Source organism: Caloenas nicobarica, chromosome 3 (genome assembly GCF_036013445.1).
Source record: "Caloenas nicobarica isolate bCalNic1 chromosome 3, bCalNic1.hap1, whole genome shotgun sequence".
In the NCBI taxonomy this organism is placed as follows: Eukaryota; Metazoa; Chordata; class Aves; order Columbiformes; family Columbidae; genus Caloenas; species Caloenas nicobarica.
The window spans coordinates 114918917-114944431 of NC_088247.1; the positions used below are offsets into that span (position 1 = coordinate 114918917).

General features: G+C 39.8%; 1 protein-coding gene across 5 annotated transcripts in view; it reads right to left on the minus strand.

Moving 5' to 3' along the window:
• MACROD2 (mono-ADP ribosylhydrolase 2) overlaps positions 1 to 25515 on the minus strand; it is an 857870-nt gene that overhangs the window by 51039 nt on the left and 781316 nt on the right. The window contains exons 10-13 of one of the 5 annotated variants that reach the window (XM_065632889.1): positions 23318 to 23359; positions 15913 to 15993; positions 3550 to 3612; positions 57 to 125 (exon numbers count right to left, since the gene is read on the minus strand). In XM_065632889.1, the coding sequence (XP_065488961.1) occupies positions 57 to 125; positions 3550 to 3612; positions 15913 to 15993; positions 23318 to 23359 (255 nt within the window). Of the gene's footprint in view, positions 1 to 56; positions 126 to 3549; positions 3613 to 15912; positions 15997 to 23317; positions 23360 to 25515 lie in introns of all 5 variants that reach the window. The other 4 variants (XM_065632888.1, XM_065632891.1, XM_065632890.1 and 1 more) reach the window with 4 other exon arrangements.

Here is a 25515-nt window from a genome sequence, read left to right on the forward strand (position 1 = left end):
TATGAAATGTCCCCTTAGGACAGGATTGTGTTTGAGACACAATTTACAATCTGTACCTTTATCCTCGCTCAGCTCTGTTTCTTCTGATGATAATAAGCTGGCTACAGCTGAAGGTTTCGTCTCATCTATAAGAACCAGGGAAATGACAGAGAAGTTATTCATTAGATAGCAAACTGATGAACCACTTTACTGAAAACAAGCGTTACACTTGATTGAGGCAAGATGCTAGACCTGAATTTCATGTTTCTGGGCTTCCATCCATTCATGTTGCGTTCACCGGCCATTACTGGTCTGATTGTCTTCCCTAAGCCAGGGCTAAACTTACATTACAATATTGCCAGGTCAAGTCTATATTTCAATTTCTCATAATACAGAGGGAAGAACAGTTATCAGTTTCACGGGTAGGCTGGTGTTGCTATTTAAGATTCCTTTATTTTCATTTAATCCATCTATTTTGAGAAAAAACAATTAAGCCATTCTTAATTTTAATCGTGTCCATGAATGCCATTGGAATCAAAATGTTTACATGCAAATGCTTTCCTGGAAATAGAAGCTTTCATTAAATCAGCAAGTCCCTGAAATTTCGCAAGTCCCTGAAAATCTGCAACTTGGAGTTTTTTAATGGTAGAGCATGCAGGTAAAACTACCATAGTTAATACATAAAACTAATACCTGAATTTAATAGAATTTTTCAGCTTTCCCTGTTGCTTTTTCTTGGCAATTTTTATAGTTCTAAACCTTTATAAGCCTTTGTTTTCATTTCTAGCCTTTCATTTCTGTCAAAAGATTTGCCTGTGATGATTCTGACATTTTTTTTTCCTAATATAGCCATCGAGTATGTTTAACTAGCTTGAAACAAGAGCTCTGAACCACCTGCCATTTTGTTTTTCCATGTGTTAACCGTGAAAGTTCACTGATGATAGACTGGAGGTCAGACTTTAAAAAAAACCACACTAGTAATAGCTGGAAAATTTCAGGCCAGTCTTTGTACACTATAACTGGCTTTTTCTCTACTGTATAAGAATAATATATAAATCTTGATGTAATGGACTGGGTAAGAATACAGCGTCTGTTTTTCCTACGTTTTCTTTTACAATATCAAAGTATACCATTTGTAAACTGCAACACTCAGATGAAGGTTATGCCTTTTGGTTCAGCGAATACAAATAAGAACTTTAACATCTGATGGGACTGCTCCTTACAGGGATCATTCATAGCGATTAGAAACATTTGAGGCATATAACTGCGTATCTTAGAAAATCGGGTCATTTCCTGATGGGCACAGAAGCAGCAATCTAGAAGTTCCTGATGATGTTTTGTCTCCACAATGAGTGGAAAGCAGCAGCAACTCATTAGCTGAATGTAACTAACTCGAGGTAATTGTACAGCTCTCAGTTCTTGTCGCTATGTGAACCAGTGGGGATAAACGTTAAGCCAAATAACTTTTCCCTGTAACTCTGTGTGCCTGTGGCCAAGGAGGTGATTCACGGGCTATGCATGGGCACAACGCTATCTTTAGGCATGTACCTAAGACACGTTCCTAAAGTATGACATTTTCTGGGTCTGGGACCTAAAACGTCTGGAACTTTTCTTTGACGCTCTTCATGCGAGTAACAAAACATGACTACCAATACGAGATAGGAAAAGAATGTACATTGTGGCTCTGATACACTGGCTCTGACAGCTCGTAATGTAACAGGTCATGACAGTTTGGGGAAAAACACAACGCATTTAAGACACCTCCAGTAGCAAAGTAATAATTTTGAGAGGTACATATTCCTTAATTCTCTTGGGAAAAATGAAATGTATCTCATGCAATCAAATCGTTTTGCAAATCAAAATATTAATAGCAGGGAGATAGGCACTCCATCAGAGCGGACACAGCTAACAAGCACAGCGGGCTGTATTTGGCATCTGCAGAGAGCAGTATAAGCAGGTTTAACAGGAACCTCTGCAGCCGTAGGTCCTGGCAGCACTCGCTCTTAGGCGAGCTGGCAGCCAAGCGGTATTTGGTATATTTAAAAGCTCAATATTGCTCAGGCAAAAATATCCCCCTGCCTAGTCAGAGATTCAAAACGAGAGTCTAGATTCAGACAGAGCAACTCATTTTTCCCCTCTCACCGGTCTCCTTCGCCTGCTTGAGATATGACTAGCATAAAAGCGAAAAACCCAGGAAAGGAAACGTGGTTGTCCTCCAGCACTTAGAAAATACCACCGTATGCTTATCTTGGGGAGGATAAAAGGTCTAAGTCCAAAATTTGCTGAGGTCCACAGGAATCTTTTTCATTCTGTAATGCTATGTGTTGCCTACGGCTTCGCCTCCCACTGCTTGCCCCACGTGAGGACATGCAGAAGAGGTGACAAAGAGGACATGAAACACAGAAGGACTTCAAGCACTTGCAGACAGCATCAGCTGTCAACAGCTGGGAGCAGAAGACTGACCTGTGGAGTACAGGGAGAAATATGCCCGATGCACAGAACAAAAATGAGGACTCGCGAAACAAATCCCTCAGCTGGAAACAGCCACAATGCAGTAACACAACCAGAGAAGTCAAGAATCTAGGCCTCCTAAATTTTTTTGCTGCATTTACTGGCTGGCTTTCTTCAGCTCAATCTTCCCCATATTGAAAAGAGTCTTGAATTCAGATTTTTCGTTTGTTTGTTTGTTTGTTTTGAAGAAGATGTTCTGAAGAAAATAATTGTTTCATGCTCTCTGGATTTAGTATGCGTAGGCAACATCCCAGACTACAGTGAACAAAACCCAACAACCAAACAAGAAAAGCATTGTGTTACATGTAATACTACACTAGAAGAAATCCTTAAGAAATAAGGGGATTTACAGCCATTTTGATTGTCACTTCAGCTCTTTTGAAAACTGATTAATTCTAGTTGTCTTTTGCACTGGACAGAGTTGAGTAGGATGAAAAATACAACCATAAACAGAAAAAAACCCTAGAAAATCTACTGGGAACACAGAATGACATTATATTTTAAAATATTGAACTCGCTATAATTTGTAAGCATGCCATCTGCAAAACCTGCTGCTTGTGAACTCTGACATTCATTTGCAGTATACGCAATATCTTTCAGTGTGCATTTAAGTCTTCGTGACCCCCGAGACTTGTGTAGACAACTTATTAAAACTTGAAAATACCCTTTAAAATCTTCAGAAGTACAGTTTTCACCAAAGGAAACCTGCTTCCTCCCTCTCCAGATTTCCTTTTGCCCCATTTCTATTCTATGCAGAGGGCTACTCTGTTGTAGAAAGAGGGAAAATTATTTCTTAATACTTAAGAGGATTAGCTAGAGATAGGCCACCTTAAAGGGAGAATGTAGAGCTGGTAAGCTAAAGAGAGAAGTCTGCATTCCTGCACTGCGATAGATTCATTCATAATGAATGGAGTTGGGTTTCTAACGGGAGAATTGCTCAAGAGCTGAGCTAATTTGTTGAAAATGTACAAACATTCTCCCTCAATAGCATTGACTAAGGTTATTGTTCACCAAGGTGGATAAAACCTAAGTAAATCCTTCAAGGAACTTGGCACAAACCTGCTTCTCGGCTCTGGGCCTCCGTTTCTTCAGTGTTTTGCTTCTCCTCCGTGCTGTTACCACCTAATGAAGAAAACACATAAAAATTATTTATGATACATCTTTTTATAGGTAACAGCAGCAGCGGCGATATTAATTGTAACCAATTCAGCACAAACTGCTAGTTTACAGCAAGGTGCTGTGATAAAATGCAGGAGATATAAAGGTAAACTGAAAAAAACCTGCAAACATAACCAGCTACATTTAAAACAGTCACATTTTCACATCTCAAGCTGAGGAAGGGGGGGGTTAAAGATTTTATGTCAACAGGAATTATCTGTATACCTAACAGAGTTATGTTTCCCTAAACACTGTCTGCAATAGATGAAATTGTTGCTTGATCTTGGTCTGTGTATTTTGGGAAGATTTTTTTTTTCCCTAGGATTATTTTTCTCCAGTAACATTTCCACAAGATTCTTGAAGTGGCTGCGTTCTGACTTACAGAATCTACTTTAATGGCGATGGAAGGTAAGAATAGGAGGGGGAGAATCGCCTGAATTTTATTTTATAGCAAAAGGCACAACACCACTTAGCATAAAGTATAAAAATGCATCACAAATGACTGCAAAGAAGAGCGCAAAATAAACCGAAGATTGCAAGGATTTAATGCATTTTCGCCCTTTTTACATTCACGTTCATTTCCAATTTTCTCCACTACTTGCATTCACGTTCATTATCCATTTTCTTCCCTCCAGCTCCCTTTCTGAAGGCAGGTACCAAACGGTGAATTACCACCAAGAAAAGTAATACCCTGGGGAACATCTACGGACACGAGATCAAGCTCTCTTAACCTTTCCTTGGCCCGATTAGAAATAGAGCAGGGAAACTGTATTTTCAATGATGGAGAAGGCTTGTTCAGCTTCATAATAATATTAAAGGCTGCAGTGCTGCATGCGGGATCAGATGCGATGGCTACACTCCTCCTTCTCCAGCGTGGCGAGATAGACCGTGCAAACAGCTGAGTACCAGCCTTAATGAGGCATTTGAAAAACTGACTGCTGAGCACATACACTGGGAGGAAGGAAATTCATTCCCAGGCCTGTAAATGTCTTGATAATGATACACATATTTTTTGCTGTGATCTTTTCTGGCTCCTGGGTTTTTCTGATTACAGCTTCTCCAGAGCAACGCAGTTAAAAGTTCCTCGCGCCTCCACCTTGCTTTTGCTTAACACATGGAGGCTGTTGAAGAGAACAGCGGTAGTCCGAATGCAATTAGGGGGACGGAAGACAAACAGAGCGCGCGTGTTTTTCAGAAGCAAACGTACATCTGGTGGCACGCCGCATTCGGCTAATATTACAGTTGCAGGCTGAGGCACGATGATCTCCCTCTTTCCAGCAGGCAATACAGCCTGGCATCCAGCAGATGGGACTCGTGGAGAAGTATTTCCAGGCTGGCCCTGCACAGAGCTGCTCTCAGGAGGAGAGGGGATGGGGCAGGAATTTGAAACCCCACCTGAGAGGGGAGAGGTGGGCAGGGACCAGCGGGGACTCCAGCCTCCTGCCCGCTTGGGCACTCTTCCTATGGATTTTAACCAGCCTTTATACATGACTTGCTATAGCGATTTCTTAGCACATTTGTGAGCTCTAACCTGTAAAAAATTGCATTATATGGATGATCAAAATGGCTTGATAAAACCAGCTGGGTTTCTCCATCCCCTACTTGAAATCAAAAAGTGCTCTTTTCAAAATCAGTGTTCTGCCTGTCTGCACACAATAGGAAACTGGACACAAAATGGAAGGTTACTTGTATCACAAGACGAATTTTTCTCTCGCCATCCCCTTTTCTTTTAAAACTTGGGCTTAGGACTTTGCAAGCTTTGCAGCAAGCAATTAATAAATATGGATAAAAATCCTGTGCATCACCAGGATGTGTTTCAAAGGGCTAAAGTCATCTAGCTCAGGAGGTGCAAAAGGGAACAGTACAGTACGTTCAAGACAATACTGTAATGCAACAATGCAGTGACACTTGAAAAATCTTCTACCATTAGGTCAGATCCAAAGAGAATATTGCATCACTGCGAAACAAGTGGTGCCAAAGCAGAAAGGATTTCATTACGGCCAAGTGCAACACGTTTTGCTTTGCACAGAAAGACTTTACATTCAGAAAAAACAGATTAGGAAAAATGGTAACTACCAATATAGCACTGCAAATCATTTCAGCGACTACCTGACTGCATTCACAAAGTAAAACTGCATTTCCAGACAACACTTCTTTCTACATCTATTATAACAAGTACGACTATGACCATGAGTTATTTGTTCAAGGATTCATTCATGTTTATTGCCAAGGGACTACATGTCTTGTTAAACTGAACCACTCAGACCAAAGTTGAACTACAAAAGAAAGTTTAAACGATCATCCAGTTCACCAGATTATCAGATAAAGCACATATTCATCAGTGCATTTTGTCAACCCTAAGCCTATTATTTCACTGGAGATTCACTGTCTAAAACTGGTATAATAGAACGATAATTACAGCATTATATATTGGATTCTCAACATGTTTTCCTTCTAACACATCATTTTGTTCCTTTAGAAAGAAAAATGTAAAATACTTTAAGCAGAAGCTTCACCTCTTGTACTCTTCTTACCCAGCCCAACAGACTGACTGGATCGTGACATGAAAATTAATCTCAATCAGCACATGGAACGTACGTGTCATGCCTGCCAAATGACTTCGACAGAATTAGAGAAAAAGAAACGCTAAAAAATTAAGAGTGGACAAGTGACCCTCGAGTGAATGACTTGCAGAAGGAAGGGTTAAGCTCTGCTTGGCCTGGAGAATCTCTTCATCTCCAGAGAAAGGGAGGAAGCGGCGTATGAATGCACTGATAAAAAAGCAAACCATCTAGGGCAGAGAAGTGACTAATCCTGAAGCATCTGAGAAACAGGTTTTTTTCCATTTTTTAAAAACCCTTCTAATAAGCCTCTCAGCGAGTGTCTTCTACTGATGAGGAGTCTTTCTGTAATTATTGCTCTCCATTGGAGCTGGGTGCAGAGCAAAGGCTCAAAGTAGCACATGCTCAAGGCAAGGAGCTGGAAATATATTTTACAAGAGTAGCAAGCCAGTTTTTCACCATATTTTTATTCGCCCTTGGCTCTCCTTTTCTCCAGGCAGAAAAGCCAAACCCAGTGCATTTCCCTTGAGTCTTCCCCATGACATTATTAATAATAAAAATGTCTTTTCCACGGGATGGCTTCTAGAGTATCTGCCATCCTTCTCTTTCCACTACCGCAACAACTGGCGATTGCATTTCCTTCAGGTGAAAGCTGTCCTCACAATATCTGCTTTTCCATTACACTAGTAATTGAACAGCAACCTGTCACTCACTCCAAAGGAGACAGAAAAAGTGGCGAATGACATGTCGTGTCATTTTAGGCCAGCAAATGTAAATGATTTTGAGCCACATCAAAAGACAAACGGGAACATCTGTTTATTTTCCCCGGCATGGCAGTCAGTTGAAAAAACAGGAGTTTGAGAACTACAGTAGCACTGTACAAACAAAATAAACACATCAGACACTAAAATACCTACTTCTGGTCGTATATTTTGTTTTCCTTTGCCAAGCTGACTACTGCCTGATAGGTGCTTGCTCTCTTCTCTTGGCCTTTTTCTTTGGGATCAGCAAGAAAATTCTTGCCCCTCGCAAATGATATATACCCTCATTTATATTTGGTAGAAACCAGGCTAAACAGCGATCAATCAGCACACTCAGCAAGCTGGCGGAGCAAGCGGCACTTTCAACTGAACCAGAAAAGCGGATACGCTGCGAGTGCCTGCCCACTTTGCGTTAAGGAGAGGTATTTAGCATGCACAGTGATGTGCCAGCTGCAGCAGCAGCCCCCAAACGAAGCAGATGATATGATAAATAATAAGCCGGCAGTCAGATGGGAGAGGGCTGGGACAAGATCCCTAATGAAAGTCCAGAGGACAAACTCGCAGCAGCACCAGAGCAGGTTTTAGTATTCTTGCCATTTTCTCTGCGAGAGCCTGCAGGCACATGGCTTTTTACATCTTTCGCTGTTCTTGCGACAAACATGGCAAGTCAAAAATATTAACAGCCTGCTGGCCTCTTGGCTCTTCCCATTTCAGAGCTGAATAAGCGCCAGGTTTGCTCATATACCTACTCCTCTTCAGCAGTACCTTTCTTCACAAGCAGTCAACGCCGTACTTAGAGCTGAGGCTAAAGTCACTGTCTCTAAAATGGGTGCAAAAGAGACATTTCCCAAAAGAAAGCAGAATTGGAGATAACGTATTTTTAGTGAAAGGAAGAAAGTCTGCATAACCAGTACAAACCAGCCTACTTCTACTTCTCCAACATTGACATTATTAGTAGTAAAACTGTTTTCACTACTGAGAGAGCTGTACTTATATCATCCATAGAGTGTCAACACTCAGCGTAAGGTTCCTTCGAACAACCTCCTCCTTCCTGGAGTAGAAATAAAAAGAGATAGAGAGCCAATGCCCCAAGCTCACATCTTGTTTGCTACTCTCGCATATCTGTGTATGTACAAAAGCCCCAAGCACCGGATTTGACACTGTTATACCCCCACACGGCACTTGCTGTGCAATTCTGGGTGCATCCTCCGGTTGTCCGGGTGGCCCGTGACCGTGTGTCTCCCCCATGGTCTGCCCTGCCAATTTCTCTCCAAGCTGGGCCACGCTTCTATGACAAACGCAAATCAAGATCTGGCAGATGAGGGACGCCAGTTCTGAATTCTCTTTTTTACTGCACAAAAATATTGCCACAGTAATCATACTAATGATGTGAAGGTCCTTCTAGGACAACAGGGAAACTAATTAATGAGAAAATTAAAAATATAGGCCTTGATCTTACAGCTGTTACATTCTGCACACTTGAGTAGATATGCTGACTTCAGTGAAACTCCTAATATGCAAGAAGAAAGCACACATGTATCTATATATATACTCAAGATCGTAGAGCCTGCAACCATTTTCAGACTATTCCAGTGGCAAAGTGATATCAGGCATGAAAAAAAAAGCACATACACAAAAAGGCCATTATTGTAGAACTACAAACACATTAAAATGAATCATTAGGGTGGTGGCCTGAGGTTACCAAACATTTTCAGTTTGCATTTTAATTTCTTTTAATTAAATTATGATTTAGGTCAGTTTTAATCGCTACTTGTATATAACCCCTTTGGGGTAAATTTTAAGAAGGGTTAGTAAAGAGTTATCTGCAGTAATTGTTTAATGGAGTTATGAGACTTCCTCCCTCCGTTCTGCTTCAACAATTTACCTCGCTGCAGCCGCAGAGCCGAATGTGCTGCTGTCAATGCGCCTGGCCTAGCGAAGCTGGCAGCGTAATAAATAATAGGTTTTCATTTTCATGCAGCAGTTTGTTAAGAATTGTCAGGGAGCGTGGGAAAAGAACGAGAAAACTGTAGCTTGCGGGGATTATCTCAGAGGTTAAAAATAACACTATTGTATTTCACTTATTTAACGTCATGAGAAATATGGAAGCCTAACGTAAAGCCCACTGAAGTCACTAGGTGTGTTCCCCTCGCCTCACCCCTCTCTGGACAACAAGGCAAGTCACTCGGCTTTGTTATACCTTTCCTGGCCAGGGAAGAGCCAGGGGACAAGAGCTACAGCACCAAACTAGGCACAAGCACTAAGATTTGCCTGAACCCACTTTGCTGGGAACCTTGTGCTACGCTGGTTTTTCACTGGGTGCAATTCTTCCATCTGACAAACAGCGTGACTCAGATTTTGCAATTCAGGTGCCTGGCAAGAGATGAAATTCAATTGCTGAAGATGCTGATCATTGCTACTTCTGACATTCTGAAACTGTGACTGTTCAAAAGAAACGAAAGGAGGCATCTCCTGGAAGCCTGAGCTCTCCAGCATAACCAGAATATGGACATCACAGCCTACACACTGTACAGAGAAAAAAAGATTCAATTGGCATTTTAATGAAAAAGATACACACACGGTGCTGTGCAACTATTATCACTGTTATCATAGTATACAAAAGTGAGTCGATGGATGTTGAAGAGCAAGCCAAGGCAGAGCTCGGAGCAGAATCGAGGAGTCCTGATGGGCAGTCCCGTCTAAGAGACAGAGAAACAAAGGGACCCCATACGCGAAAGGTGCAGAAAACAATCCCAAATTTTATTCTTACTGTGTCAATTTACTATTTGTTCATACTTTCCTGGTGTGCCCAAGAGACTAGGTAACTGCACACCATTAAGGACTGCAGCACAGCTGCTTTTCCAAGCCACAGTTAAAACATGAGACCTATTTCAATTTTTTTACATAAGGGTCACAAAATCATGTGGTGAGGCAACGTAACAAAGTGAAGAAATGCACAGAGGAGCCACACAGGAGATCACGCTTGTTAAAACCAGCATAAAACGTGAACCAAAACATGCACCATCTCGCATTAATATTTCAGAATTAAGGGACTAGCCCTGTTTTCTACACTGGACCTGGACAATCACCATGGTTTACTGTTATTCACATTATGGTTAGAAATGAGAAATGAATTCCTTGACAGATGAGTCCCCTGCAGGTATGCTCGTTTGTCACTGTGTGTAATTCTTCTCTGACAACATTGCATTAGTCACTTTAGTAACTTAGTATTTTGCACCTTAGCTCATCTCAGGAGAAAGAAAATCTACTCTGAAGCATCTAGCGTGAAAACAGGAATTGCAACTGTTTGCCTGGTACCGTTTTTACACGCATTTATTCAGTTGCTAAAAGAAACCCAAATGGGTAAATGGTGAACACAACACGACTGCGTGTCACCTGCGGAGGCCAAAATGAGCTGTGTTTTCAAAGTTGTCTTGTGTAGCCACTGCCCGGCAATTTAATGAGACAGCAGAAGCCACTTCATCGGTGAAAAGAATCTTTTAAGAAGGGTTTGCTAGGAGAACAAATAATAATACAGATAATGCCCTGTTTTTCCCCTGGCTAAGTGGAAGGTGATCATCCGATATTCTGAGAGCTGTAATCAGTCAAGACAGATGGTGGACCTCAAAACAGAAGCGGAAAAAAAAAAAGCTATCAACCAAACTGGACAGGGGTTAATAGTATCACTTCAAATATAACCAATCTGCATTAAGGTGAAACATTTTGCAGACATGTTTGATACACACACTTCCCAGGGAATTTCTTCTGTAGTACTTTATCTTAATTTAAAATTTCATTTAAGGATTTGCTTTGGTAGCCAAAAAAAATACAGTAACTTCTAAGCTATCTTAATAAGAAGTAGCACTTTTAAGGCTGAATAAGAGAGTGTGTGGTTTTGAAGTATAATTATGTGTCTAGATGTTCATTTTCAGTAGATTATGAGTGGAGCAGAAATTTACTGAAGAATATTACCGCCCTGTGGGATGCAAAGAAGAAATGTAGCCACAATTTCTCAAACGATAGAAGAACGTTTTAAAACTAATCAGAAGTCAAATCTAGTTAATATAAATCCACACCTTATAAAGAGAGACAATCAGGCCTGCGTAGTATTAGAAGGCCCTTAGAAAAGATGCTTTGAACACGGCTGTGCAATGGCAATTGCTGCTGTACGCACGCCCCAGCCCCAGGCGGGGATCAAGCCCATCTCAGAGGGGGACTGCTGACTTTTGGGGGTGCATACTCCGTATCCCTCCCTATGAAGCTAGGGAGTGAGCAGCGAAGTTGCAAAAATCACGGTCTATAAAGGAATATCAGGAAGGGGAAGCCTTATGTTAATCTCACAATCAAAGGACTAAGCTGTAAAATTAGCGTTACTTTCTAGTTCTAAGACTACGCGCTTTTTGTCACGGGACAAAAATGTTGTGGGCAAAGGGATGAGGGGTCAGGGTATCTCTGTCTCAGTGAGCATCCTACCTAATTGACGTGACCCGCTGAACCAGTGAGTTGTTGCGATATGATGCGACTCCATTTTGCCCCATTTTCTACCATGTACTCCAATCAACAGACTGGCGTCTCTTGTGGACAGAGCATCCACAGAGAGAGGCAGGAGCCTGCTGGCGAGCCTCAACTCCTCGCACTGCCAAGCAACATTTCAGACATTTGATGTTGCCCTTGAAAGCTAAAGGGTTGATAGTGTGATGACCCCATCAAGCAAAGGAACCAACTCTACCAACTATCTTAAAGGTGATTTGTGTTTAGTTTGACCTTCCTGGCTTGGCTTATCCATCAAACTGTGCTCCTTCCCACCAAGTGAGCAGAAAGCAGACAAAGTTCATCCCAGAAGAGCAATTTCAACAGGGCAGCTCCTCACACATACACTGAGCTTCAGCTAAGGTGATTGCACGAGACCAACAACCTATCAGTCTATCAGGAAGCATCTAGTCCAGTATAAATGTAGGAGTAGTTACGTTTATACAGTCCTAAAATTACATCCGACCCTTTGAAGGCAACTGTGAGGCTGATGTGGTCCCCGCTGGAAATGAGTTTGACACCCCTGATCTAGTCATTCATTTTGGGCGAAGCTTATGAGAAAACCTGGAGCAAGATAACTTGCAGATCTCCAGTTCCGTCTTCACATCCCTCGAGGGATGGAAAGGATGATCCTGACCTCAGGAGGCACAAAAATGGCTTTTACTGCATGGATTGATTATCTTTCTCTTGGAAGAGGAGAAAGATCAGGCATTTATGCTGCTGCTATTAGATGTATTAATTGTCTTTGATACAATATTGATCACCAGCAGACCATGGTGGGAATGGAAGGAGTAGCTTTCGGGCAGGCTCCGAAATCTTGTAATGAAGGAAAGGGAAAACAAGTGTCAAGAAAATCTATTGCACACACCTTGCCGTTCAGTACATACAGGAGGACGTTTGGGGAGATAGCTAAGAGAAAAAAGGAACATTTTAATTTTTTTTTGGTTAGACTTTTGTAAAAATTGTTTGCTTTTGCTTGGTGATAATCAGTAAGACGAGAACAGGCGACCTGCGGCATTTGTGCTAACTTGTGGCTGCTATGCTGTGACAATTACCACCATTTTGCCTATGTGATTACTTTAGGATTGTGTTATGAAGCTACTGATGTAAGACATGCTTGGTTTTGTTTAGTGCCGAATATATTTTTCTTTATAATTGCTCAATCACTGAGTGCACCTGACCGAGGGGAAAGTCAAAATTTTCACTGGCTGATTTTACTCTCACAGGACGCAGGAAAAGGGCGGGGGGGAAGAAAATTACACTGCACGTTTGCACATGTCAAACCTGAAAATACTGCAGGGAACCTGGGAGTAAAGAATGTTTCTCCATGTATCCAGTCTAAACATTTCTCCAGACAATAACCTGCGCTACAGTGAAAAACTACAGAATACAACCATTGACAGGTTGCAGTTCACACTTGCTTTTCTCTATCAATGGTCTGAAGGCAGAGAACAATATATCTAATAGCATAATAACAGACACCATTAATACTCTAGAGGTTCAGCATAAAATTGCTTTCATTAGCATGTCAAGCGTTTATTTTAGCTTACTGCAAAACAAGCTCCGTACATACAGCCACTTATGCAACTTTCCTTGATTGCAGAGAGGCTAATAATGAAGGAGTCTACTTTCTGTGATCTTCTGTGGAGATTTTTACATGCCCTGAAAATACATTGCTCCATTACCTCTAGCCAATGAACCAGCTTGGCACGCTGGAGAAAAATATTACGGCAGAAATATTACTGAACTTGGTGGAATAGTTTTTACGGACTGCCACAAGGGCATGTATGAGGCTGCTAAAACAGCAAGTTGTATTCCCATCTTCAGTCCAAAAGGACACTGGCAATTAAGCAAAGGAAAAAATATCTGGTTCTTCCTGTGCCTCAATGTATATTTGTTAAATATTTTATATCTGGTCATGTTACTAACGGAAAAATAGTATGTTTAATGTAAGTATCTTTGGACTTGCTCTTATTGCTAAAAGCTATGCGTTGGTTGGGGTTTGTTTGTCTTATTTTTCTGTCTTTTTTTTTTTTTTTTCTTTTTAAATTTCAGGTACCTAAAGCATGTGAACTATCCCAAAGTTAAAACATGCTGAACAGCAAAGCACTTCAGTTTCACCATGAGAAAATTCGACGAAGTTCACCTCGGGCAGAGTTTGGCTTTATTGTGTTTTATTTGAGACTATATGCATTAGCTACTCAGAAGTTCTTTTAAAAAGAAAAAAAAAAGAAGAAAAAAGGCAGTTTTTTGAAGTGAAGACAAACTCCTACCTAAATAAAATAATTCAGACATGTAGTTCTGGTTCATGTCCCATGGTTTCATAATCTTCAAGGCTCTCCATTAAAATTTCTTTTAATTAGTCAAAACCGACAGCTAATAACTAGAACAGTAGAAAGTAAATCCTATTCTCAGACAAATGTGTGCGAATACCATTTACTGAAATGGAAAAGGTTCACGGGGTGTTACATTATAGGAATTTATAGGAATTCAGTGTCTGGAGCTGAACAGCTTGAGACCTCTTCAAAACAGAGGCACAGGTAATGCCACACAAATCTGATCCAGGTTTCTTCCCCAGCCCCCCTCAGCAAACACTTTAATTACCCTTTTTATTCCCCATCACAACCACCCTCAAGTTTAAATTTAGCCTTTCAATCCTAAACATTACAGGCCTCATTCCTGCCTAAGGAGTAGAGGGCTCTGTCACCGGCTAAATTAAATTCTGCAGCGGTGATTATGTGTTACAGGCCTCAATTCTGCATCAGCAAAACCTATTGGACGGCATCAAGTTCTAGGGGTTCAGGAATTTTACAGCTCGAGGGTCACGCAATCATTCTATTGCCATGCTATTTACTTCACCCTTCCAATGCATTTGTTTGTGCTCCACAAAGTGAGCTGTAGGTCACCAGGAAACACTGACAGGCATAGTAAACGAAGAAACCATATCTAGTAAGCCACAGAAATAGTGGAACAACATTGGTTATTTTTCCAATGGAAGGGAAACCTTATATTTTTTAAAACGTTTTTTCCCACCTCTTTTTTTTTTTTTTTGGACACTGGTACAATGAAAGCTTTTAGCCACCCTTCCAATAAAAACATATCATCAAAACTATTACTGTTTCGCCTGTTTAGGAATATGGAAAATGACACCACGATCCCACATGCCGTTCAGCCTACACACAAATCGACATGTGGTTTGTCATCACTGAATTCTCTAATCGAAACGTAAAATTGGTGTTTTTATTTCAGCTGGGGTTAGTGCAGCATGAAAGGAAAGACAACCAGTCAGGATGAGATTTCTTGGGTCCCCCCACACCTTGCAGGTGATGACAGCTATTGCTTTAAGTACTTGCCATTAACAACCAGTCACAATGTTAGTGACAGGATGTTACTAGCAGTTACTTAAAGTGATAGATGTTAACGTTTTTCTGCTCTTTATGACTCACACTATACCCCAGTCAGAATATTTTAGGAGCTGGATGCACAGCACTGGGTCAAAATGACGAAGATGGTGGAGCCACTGGTTGAGGTCCGGAATGAGACATGTCATTTGAGGAACATTAGGTCAAAGAGAATCCAGGATAAGGAGCTGTCAGGTATTAAAGATTAAGGTTCATCTTTTTAACTATTTATCATAAGGGGAATTCTCCAGCATTAGGGCATTTTGCTCTTCCACACATATGAGAGCAACATGAAACTCTGCGCTCTGAAAATAAGCCTTTGATGTTAACGTCTTTCAACAATTCTCCCAATGAGATACAGATTAAGAAAAGATACAGTGATCCGATTTTAGGTCAATGTAGACCACATTTACCTCCATACACATGGACAAGCTGCCCTGTGAAGACTCAAGCACAGGAAAGCACTCCTACAGGAACAACGCTATGGGCATAACGTTAAGCACCTGTGACTTCTGACCATAGATAGATGTAATACATTGCATTAAATACCGTAACTGGAGTGGAAAGCAATACAGCAAACATTTCTTGTAGAAAAGGAAAGAAAGAATTTTATTGCTCCGTGTTTTGCAACAGGTAGCTGATTTACCTGATCAACTTAACCAACCAGACTATGACCCAAGCCCTGCACAACACGCATTACATTTTGTATTACTAATTAGATGAAATCAGAACAGGTTAGAGATAAACCAGCAAGAATTTCTCATTTTATCTCAGCAATAATCAGTAGCCCATGGCATAAAAATAGCACTTGTAATTCTGAATCTACCTTGAAATGAAATATAATTCAGAAAAATTACAATCTCCTGATCTAAGCCAAAAGGAACTTTCTAAACGTGTGCAAACAACATTCTTAATGAAGGTTTTCTAGTTCTTTCCCAAGAATTAAGAGTAAACCTTTCCCCCCAAATGCAAAATTGGTTACTAGCTCTGAAAAGCTGTCAGACCACCTACCTTCAGCATCATCTTGCAGGTCCTCAGGCTGCTCTGCTTTGCTCTTTGTGGGAGATGGAGGCTGGCCTTTTTGTTCCAATCCTTCTTTAAACATTAAAAAATAACTACATGTATTATTTTGAAATTGTTTTATTGTACCAAATATTACTATGCACGACACCACAGCTGTGACCACATCTTATCTCAGCACCCCAGTCAGTGCCCAATTCCTATCTTTCTGTTATTAAAATTAATGACTGCATCATCTGTTATAAAAGTCATAATAGGTACCCTTCAGCTTGGACTGGACTTTCCCTAACTTTCACATGACAGCAGTGAAGAAAACTCACACTAAAATAATCTACTTCTTCACAAGCTCTTAATCTCTTCAGAAAAAAAAAAAAAAAGTTTTAATTTGTAGTTTTTAATGTAATATGTATTATACTGCATTATGGAAGTGTGAAGAAATAATCTGAATGAAATGATTTTTCCCTCTCAGCTCAATTCTCCATTCAATGTTATAACAGTAACAAATGAATATTGACTGAAATTAGTAATGAAATGAGAGAAGCAAGTTTGATAGTGAAGTAAAGTTAAGGAAATGAAAGCTTTACAAGATAGAAATGTTCTGACTGAAAAAATCCATTCCAACCTTTTAGCCAGAAAGCAACAAGAAGATGGACGAAAATGAAAATCTCTTAAGTAAAAACTGTAACTGATGCCAGTGAAGTTTAAGATCTCCCCTACCTGCAGGGACTGAAGTTCATAGTGTTTACTATCAGTTGGTTAAACTTCAAAAACTTTGAACTTTTTTTACAACCTTTTCAAGATATCCTGTCGTCTTAACATAAAGGATGAAATTACTGTTCGTTTGAACAGACAGACCTCAAGGCACATACTGGTAGCACAGAAAGTCTGTTAGTACAAAAGGGAGCACAAGCTGGAAATTAATCATAAAGTATTTGTAATTAAGACATTTAATGAAAGCAGGTTCACTGATTAAAACGTTCTCCAAACACTGTTGCTTAACCACGAAGACAGAGAATTAAAACTCAGTTCATTTCACCTATTGAATCTATTCAACTGTGATGGAAAAACGACTTGCTGTCAAACCTCCTGATTCCCTGTGGGCTTCGGTGAAGGAGACACCTAAAGAAAACATATGTTTGTGCATGCTGGAAAGAAACCTTGACCACTTGTACCCAGGAAATTTAGGAAAATGTATGACATTGCCTTATATCCCCCTATTGCCATGTTGTGAGAAAATAAGAATCATGGTATTACCTCAAACTGATTAGCTAATAGCAACTGGGAAAAAAAAGCTGTCTACATGTGTATCATAAATTGCTTAAGTGTTTCGAAAACTCCCGTCTCTTCTGCTGTCATACATACCCCACACAATCATACACTCTGTATGTTGCTGGATTTCTAAACAGCTCTCAGCAATTTGATGCCCGGTTCTCATAAAGGACCCAGCTCTGCTCAGAGCTGTAGATACTATCCTTTTATCTCCTACCCTTCCACAACTTTTCTATCTAGACCCAGAATGCTAAAAATTTCCAAACAGGAATACGAAAAAAGTAAGCGAGGATGGGGAAAGGGAATTTGCAGGTCAAGAGGAATATTGCGTTTGTTCAAGAGACAAAAAGGGAGTGAATTTTTGGCTTTGAATGCAGCCCAGGAAACTCAGAAATGCTTTCTGCCTGCTGTCTGGGGAAACTGGTTATTCCACTGTACCTACGTCCAAAAAAAAAAAAAAAAAGAAAGAGCCACGGATTGGGATGCTGGCAGGAATTTATGTGAAACAACAGCACAAAACATGAACAAAAATTCCAGTGGAGAACTGTATGTGAGTAATTAAAGTCCATCTCACTTGATCAATTTTAAGGAATGAGCATTACCCCAAAAAAGCCAAACTGACTATTGTTCTTCAAAGTTTCTTCTACAATGGTATTTCTGTCTCATCATAGAATTCCGTATAGTTCAGAGAGCATAAAGGGCCCTTAGCGATCAGGAAACAAAGCTACAGAATAAAGCAGAACATGCTTTGAGGTTTGGCTTGGTATCAGGAGGTAGACCTTTCCTGACAACACTTATCATAGGACACGTCATGTGTCATGTCATCACATTTGCTCGTCTGAATTTGAAATTCAAATCCTATATTCTGAAGAAAACAAGAGGTTTGAAGTGCTAAGATGAATTTATTTCTGGAGCGGTGAGAATGTAGGAGTAACCACAAGAAATACTGTGGGGAAAAATAAAGGCAAAAACTGCCAAATAAAGACACACTTTGTCAACCCTTTGAAGGGGTTACTCAGGAGCAATGGTGATACAGTTCAACAAGAACTTCAATATAAATGCGAGATCCTGAAAATAACCAGGCTTTTAAACGTTGATTCCTGCCAACACTTTCCCATTCTTCAAAAAAAATAACTTGAATATTTATAGCGGACCATATTGATGTATGGCTCCTTTGGTTCTAATGCCACTCTGAACTACCTGCTATGTTCCCTTTTTCGGTTGACAACGATTCACATCAGGGGACCGAATCAATAGGAGTGTTTCAATCAACACTCACCCCTCTGGTGTTGAATTTTATCACCTAACCAATCTGTGCTCCTCCAGTCCCACAAGTCAAATGTCAGTCAAGCTTAAGTGCAAGTGTCCAGCCAGGTCTTTCAGGAGTATCTGAATACGTTAGATAATATAGCCGACATGTAAATTGACAGCACAAAGATGGAGAGAGAGAAGTCAGAACTGTTACTATCTCAAAATAAACAATCTTTTTTTGCACTCTATAAAAAGCCTTAAAATGCTCACAAAAGGATGTAGAGCCACTGGCCCAGGAGAACAAGATTTCAATCACAATTTCACTGATTTTTTTAGCAGATTTCTCTCATTCCAGAGTCAGAAAAGGATTTTTATAAGCTGCAAAATAATTTCTTTTTATTTTGGTCAAACCACAACTCTTAACCCTTTCTGCTCTCCAGTCTTCCAGAACAGTTAGCCAAGCACTACAGAAATTTTGCCTGCAAATTTCTGTTTAAAAACAGCACACCTAGACAGGTGTCTGAACTGATCATACTAAAAGCTTTTCTAATTGTCATCATCTGTGCAAAAAGGTTTCTGAGCTCTAACACTGGGAGAAATGATTCTTTATAGGCTAATTCAGAGAGGGTCAACAAGCCACTTCAATGTCACAGTGTGTCTCCAAGAAGCTGTTCCCTAAATCCCTCACAACCTCCAAATCTCCCTGGTTACAAGTGATTGCTATTTTCATCTCGGGAGGGGAAAAAAAAAAAACAAACCATAGAATCATTTTGGTTGGAAAAGACCTTTAAGACCATCAAGCCCAACCATTAACCTAACGCTGTCAAGTCCAGTTTTAAACCAGAAAGTCTCTCTCCAAAAAGAGTGCCCAAGAGTGTGCATGCAGTGCAACATATAAAGAAATTCTGGATTTATACAGAATTGTTTATAATAGAGATTTCCTTGTTAGTGTGAATGAGATCCTTCGTCTTGCCATCCCGGCTGGCTGTGGCTTCTGAAGCAATGAATAGGTGGTTAATTAGGATGCTCAGGATACGAACAGGATAACCAGCAGGGTATTTATCATGAACAACTATTAGAGCGGAAATGAGAGACAGTAGTGTGGCAACATTCATACAGGTGAGGTCAAAAGGTTTTGGAACGTGGTGGAGAGTGAAGCTGAACAGGTTGAGGGAGAATATAGATACAGAACTGAAACACTTTTCCATGTGTTTCCTTTTTTTTTTTTTTTTTTTTTTTGTTGGAAGAGAATTAACTTACGTCAGTGGATAACAATGCAATACTATTGTGTAGGAATCTGGACAGTGCTTCTCCTAATAGCACACGCTTCTCTAATTTCCACATGCAATCACTGCAATTGCGCCCATAATTATGGCAGCATTAGGGCTTATTTTGCACACTTCCGTGCAGGGATACGTGAATCTATGAGTATAAAAGCCAAGTCCTTCAGAAGTTAAAGTTTAGAATAATTTTCCCTTAATGAAGCTTAAAACATTAAGCATCATGACTCTGCACTGTTAAATCACTGAAGTTAAAGGCAGACAAAGCTACTAGGTCATCTGGTCCTTCTCTTTGCCTACATAGGAAATAATTCCTAAAGGAAAGCTGAGACGTAGAACTGCACAGGTCCGTACCCACCATTGCTATATCTGCCCTCAAGCCACTTTAGCAGCAAACTGTATGACACATGATAACATCAAAGCGCTTCGAATTAAATGGTGCTGTTAAGTCAGCAGGTGCTATGAGATACAGCATCCAGAAAAAACTGATGGGTTAAAATCCTGTGAGCCAAATGCCATTAAAAGAGCGGTCTTGAGTATCTATATTTAATAAGACTATGTTATTTTTATTTTCAAATGTTTTTCTTATTCACCAAATATATGCAGTGATGTTATGTGATTAACTTGCTAAAACGATCATTCATGCCTGTTTATTTTATAGTATTAATGTAGATATTAATGGAAACTATCTGGCAGATGTAATCTAGATATTCCCTTATTTATTTTGAAGAGAAATCATAGAAAGAAAGGCCTTATTGCACGTAATGAGATATTTGCACTTCAGGGTAGTAGAAACACAAGACAGACCACTTTCACAATGTGTCCATCACTCAGTAATACACACATTTGGTCATCTGTTATTCCTTACTCCTGGCTAAGGCTCTAGCTGTTTCCGAGCCCTAATCTGGTGTGCGCTGAAGTCAGTGGACATATTCTCACTGACTTCAGCTGACACCAGAACAGGATTAGGGTTTTTTTTCCTCTAATTCTTGCCACCAGCTTTAAGTTAGGACCGATTCTGTAACCTCCACTTCATTCTGCTACATTCTTCAAACATAAACTGGTACAGATACAATGAGTCTACATCTCATTTGAGACCCTACGTTTTCTCTTGGTTCAATATTGGCCCTCAGAACACCTAGGAAATGGAAACTGGAGGTACAGGAATTTAAGTAAGACGTAGAATATTTGAATCTCTGCGAAAGGCCCTACATGTGTGTAGTCTGCAACATATGCTTTCCAGGAATTCAACTTTTTTTTTTTTTTTTCTTTTTTTTCCTCAAGCACAAGAATTGGAGAAACAACCCTAAAACAGATTGGATATGGACAGCTCAAAAAACCAGGGTCATCGATATTGGTGCCAACTGCTGACTCCATCTGCTGGAGTCACGACCTGTGAAGTCAAGTGGAATGAAGAATGATTATTCTATTAATATCTTGAAGTGGTGACTGGAAGTTCCTACTCTGTTTTTCCCTTAGAACAGTAAAAACCAGATATCCTTCAAACTGATAAAAATCTGAGTATAAAAATGAAAACTCCTCACATTGTAGTGATTATGTGTATTCACAGTTCCCACAAAGGCATCCCGCGGTCATTAAAAAGTCCATATACAAATAGGTCAAAAGGGCAAAACTTTTGAATACCTGCCCCACTGCTGGAGCAGATATACAAAAAATACTTTTCTTTATCCATGTCAGCATTGATTGCTGACAAACAATGCACTGATTCCCAAAATATCGCCAAGTGATGAAGAAATAAGCAAGTATGTGCTGTGGAAGCTCAAAGCACCCTAAAAGCAACCCTGTGAGAGAAGCCGTGATCTCATCTATCTCATACGCACAAAGAGACAAGTAGGGACATATCTTCCTTGAATGACTTAATTCAGTGATAATTTCCCAGAGCAGCTATGTAGCTTCACCTAAATTAATGAACCTGTGAAGGATACAAGGCAAGAAAGAGGAGAGCAGCTATTAAGTTGAAATGTATTTCCTTTTAATTCTAATTTAAAATGTTGTGGGGTTTGTTGTTGTTGTTGTTGTTTTGGTTTTTTTAAAGTAACTTGCATAATCTCCATAAAAGCAACAACACAAAAAATGCAAAATAATTTGGCTTGTAAAAGTATACATGCCATGATAACTATAAAAAATGAAATTGGAAATATTAGATGAATACTGCAAATTCAACTGCAGGATAATCTTTGGCAAATGTTTGTTGTTTAATGACGGTCTTTATTTTTCTACTTTTATGTATGTGTGTACAACTCTATCAATCGCACTAATTGTGTTAAAATTTCTGAACGTTCCTATCCAGTAATCTTGACACCAAAAAATAATTATAATTATATGTAATAAAATCAACAGGCCAGAACAGCCATAAAAGAATGTATTAATCCATCAGGGTAACGCGTATCTATCTGTGTATATCCATGTTTTCACATCTATGCATATACACCATTCTTCAAGTATTTCTAATTTCTAGGCTAATTAAATGGTTGCATAAATCATCGTAATCGATTTGTATTTAGGACAATCTTCCCAATTTAAGCAGCCAGCATAACGCTTCAAAAGGTTTTCCCTCTGTTTCTGGCTGGGATATCTCTGCCTGTCTCCACCTGGCTTTCCTTTTGGATCCTGTAGCTTTCCATAAAGAACTGGGAGTTCCCGCACATGCACTGGGCTATGATGGGATCAGGGTCACAGTGCCCACGCCTGGTGCACGGTCACGGGTGGGTACCAGGCTGGTTGGGAAGGGAAGGCAGAGAAGAAGAGTAGGGGGAGCTACGCTGTGCATAAAAGGAGGTGCTTGACTGCAGGGAAGTCTCTTATGGACAGGAGGTGTCCACTGAGAACCTCTAAGTGAAGGTGAGCAGGAAGGTAACACCGGGTGCTGTGGTGGAAGCCTGTTACCAAAAGGCTGATCAAGAAGATTAAGTGGATGAAGCTCTCTACAAAAAACTAGGAAAAGTCTTCTGATGGGAGATATCTAATCCTCTGACTTTCCTTTTCTTGTTCCTCAGGCTTTTCTTTCCTTTACACCTATCCAACATTGCCATTGCAAGTCTATACCCATCCACAAAACATAAACATTGACACTTGTTTTGAACAGCAAACTAGGAGCACCAGGACAAAAGTCCTCTGAAAATATTGTCCAGTAAAGTTCAATGTATTTAAGAGTCTGCAGGAGAGTTTTGCTTCTGGTTTAGTTGCAAACAAATCATGGCCACTAATCAGAACTGCGCATGACTCAAGAATTGCTGTATTCGCACTTTTACACAGACAAAGGACTGCAGAATTTTAATTATTTCCCATTCATGTTCAAACTAGTTATTAATAAAAAGCAACGAAGAAGCACTCAGAGGCTCATAACAGATGATGGCACTAAAAAGGTGGTCTCAGCCATTCTTACCATGTACTATGTATTATCAGGGGTAGTTTACCCTATGTTACGTTAAAAACCAGAGATGACTGTTGTAACATTGGCAATAAATGATTGGCGCTGCTTATCACGACAAAGGCAAATACTTTCAAGAATTCTTTCAGTTTGGTTGATGCTTTGGAGAAATGATATATTTTAGCATAAAATATTGTTTGCTCACCTGTCTCTTCACTCAGCTCAGTCCCTTCTTCATTAGCATCATCTGTCAAAAAATCGAAAGAAAATGGTTAATAAGAAAACCAGGAAAGATCTAAAATGAAATATTCCATGTTTCAAATTGCCCACGTCTTCGTTTGCCTGCTCCCATTTAGCATTTCGCAGTGAGACCTAGAACCGGATGGGAAAAGAAGGTTTTGATACTAGACTGTTACTACCAGATGCAGGAAATGCAGAGAATAAAGAGAATAAAATTCTGCATAATATAGAGAATTTGAAAATTATCACTTGTATAAAATGAAATTGAATTCTCTTTTCTAGTAGAGTTTTTGGTTTACTCATCAAGTTTCAGTTGGCCCTTTTTCCTGAGAACAGCTGGCCATGTTAAGCAGAGAACTATTTATCCAGAAATCATACCACATAAAGAAGTTACTATTAATATAAATTTGCCAGACAGGACTTTGGTTTAAGACCAAGCTTGTGCTTGCCAAGAATCGAACACTTGCGATTATTAAGATGATATACGAAGAAAGCAGATTCCTTCTGCAAAACATTGCATTTCAGTAACAAAGGAATTTCGTACTGCAGAACTCACCAACTGTAGAAGTTTATGTCAACCATGTTCCTAACTCATATCGACTCCATTTATACCCTTTTATTTGCATTTGGGCACGTGCAGGTTCTGCAGCAAGCCTGTCCAAAGATCAACATCTTTCAAACTTGCATTTGTGCATATTATGGCCACCATTTGAACCTAAAAGAGTTTTGCAATATTATGACCAGTGGCAATGGAAACTAACAGTAGTATTTAGGTCCTAATTTACAGGGTCAGATCTTTACACTATAAACTCCGCTGAGACCCAGATGCTGTGACACACACTATGAGGATTAAGCTCTGCTTTCTAAGGTTTGGAGCCTGAAACATTAAGTAGCATGAGAACAGAACAACGAGCTAATAACAGAGGCCTCCACCTGACAATTTTATTTGCTGTAAGCACCAAAATCGCAAATGCGAGAATTTTCACGGAAGCCTCTGAATCCACAGTAGATCCATCTGTATCCAGCCTTCTCTGCCTTCCATCTCATTCAGACACAATTTGGAGGGAAGGACTTTCAGAAGCCACTAAAAACCAGCAGGTTCCATTTCTCTTGAGTATGTTTTAGTCCGGCCCAAAGGATCAGGACTGAAAAAGAGTCACTGCACATTTTACCTCCTTTCTCCTTATTCTGCAAACAATGCTTTTAGAGATCAAAATGGCACATGGACTCCTACTACACAAATATAGATCTGTATGCAGAAACTTTAAGGAGCTTCGACAAGTCATTTTTGAGATAAGAAAATGAAAAATCTTGTTAAACCCAATGAGAATTCTGCCACTGACTTCATCAGAGCCAGGATTTTCAACTGGAGTCCTGACATTTTTCAGCAAACCACTCAAAAAACATTTGGTTAACACAGAGATTATTAATTATTCAGTTTCCAATAACATGTTCTTTCCATGGAAGTGTTTATAATGAAACCAGCATGCCAAAATTTCAAATTAATCTAAGGCTTGACACTAAATCAGCAGAATGTGATAGCTTAACATACATATATCACCTGGTCTTCTGCAGAAGTTCTTAATTATAGTTCTGTAAGTGACTTGGAATAAGAAATTCCCAAAGCAACAGAATAGCTTCTAAGCTGGTGATAATGGACACAGACAAGAAATCTAATGTTATTAAAAAGTAGTGAAGTCATTATGCAATATAATTATGAAGAGGCAAAGACTGCTTTTGTGAATTAATTGTGAATTAAAGGCTGTTTTTCCTGGGGAAGGGAACCTAAGTCTTGCTGAAAGGCAGTAAAGTACTTATGCCAGTTCTGAAAATGGAAGTTGGGCTCCCAATCACTTAGCGACACGATCTCCAGGTCATCGTGGTGCCGTTGAAGATTCTACCCCAACCTAGATCTAAATCTGACTTTCACTTTGGCACGCAGCACTCCCCAGTCATTTCATGTGTCTATAATTCTTACTCTCACATTATTAATGCATCTGGTGGAAGAGCCTCCCTGTCAAACATAACGCAGTCTCTTTCACTGACCTTGGTGTGGTTGGCTGAAGTGAAAAACACCATGTTTAGCTGTCAGGGTTCTATGCCAAAATCAATTATTTGAGATAAAAACCAGTGGTTTTGAAATCTAAAGCCAAAATTCATTCA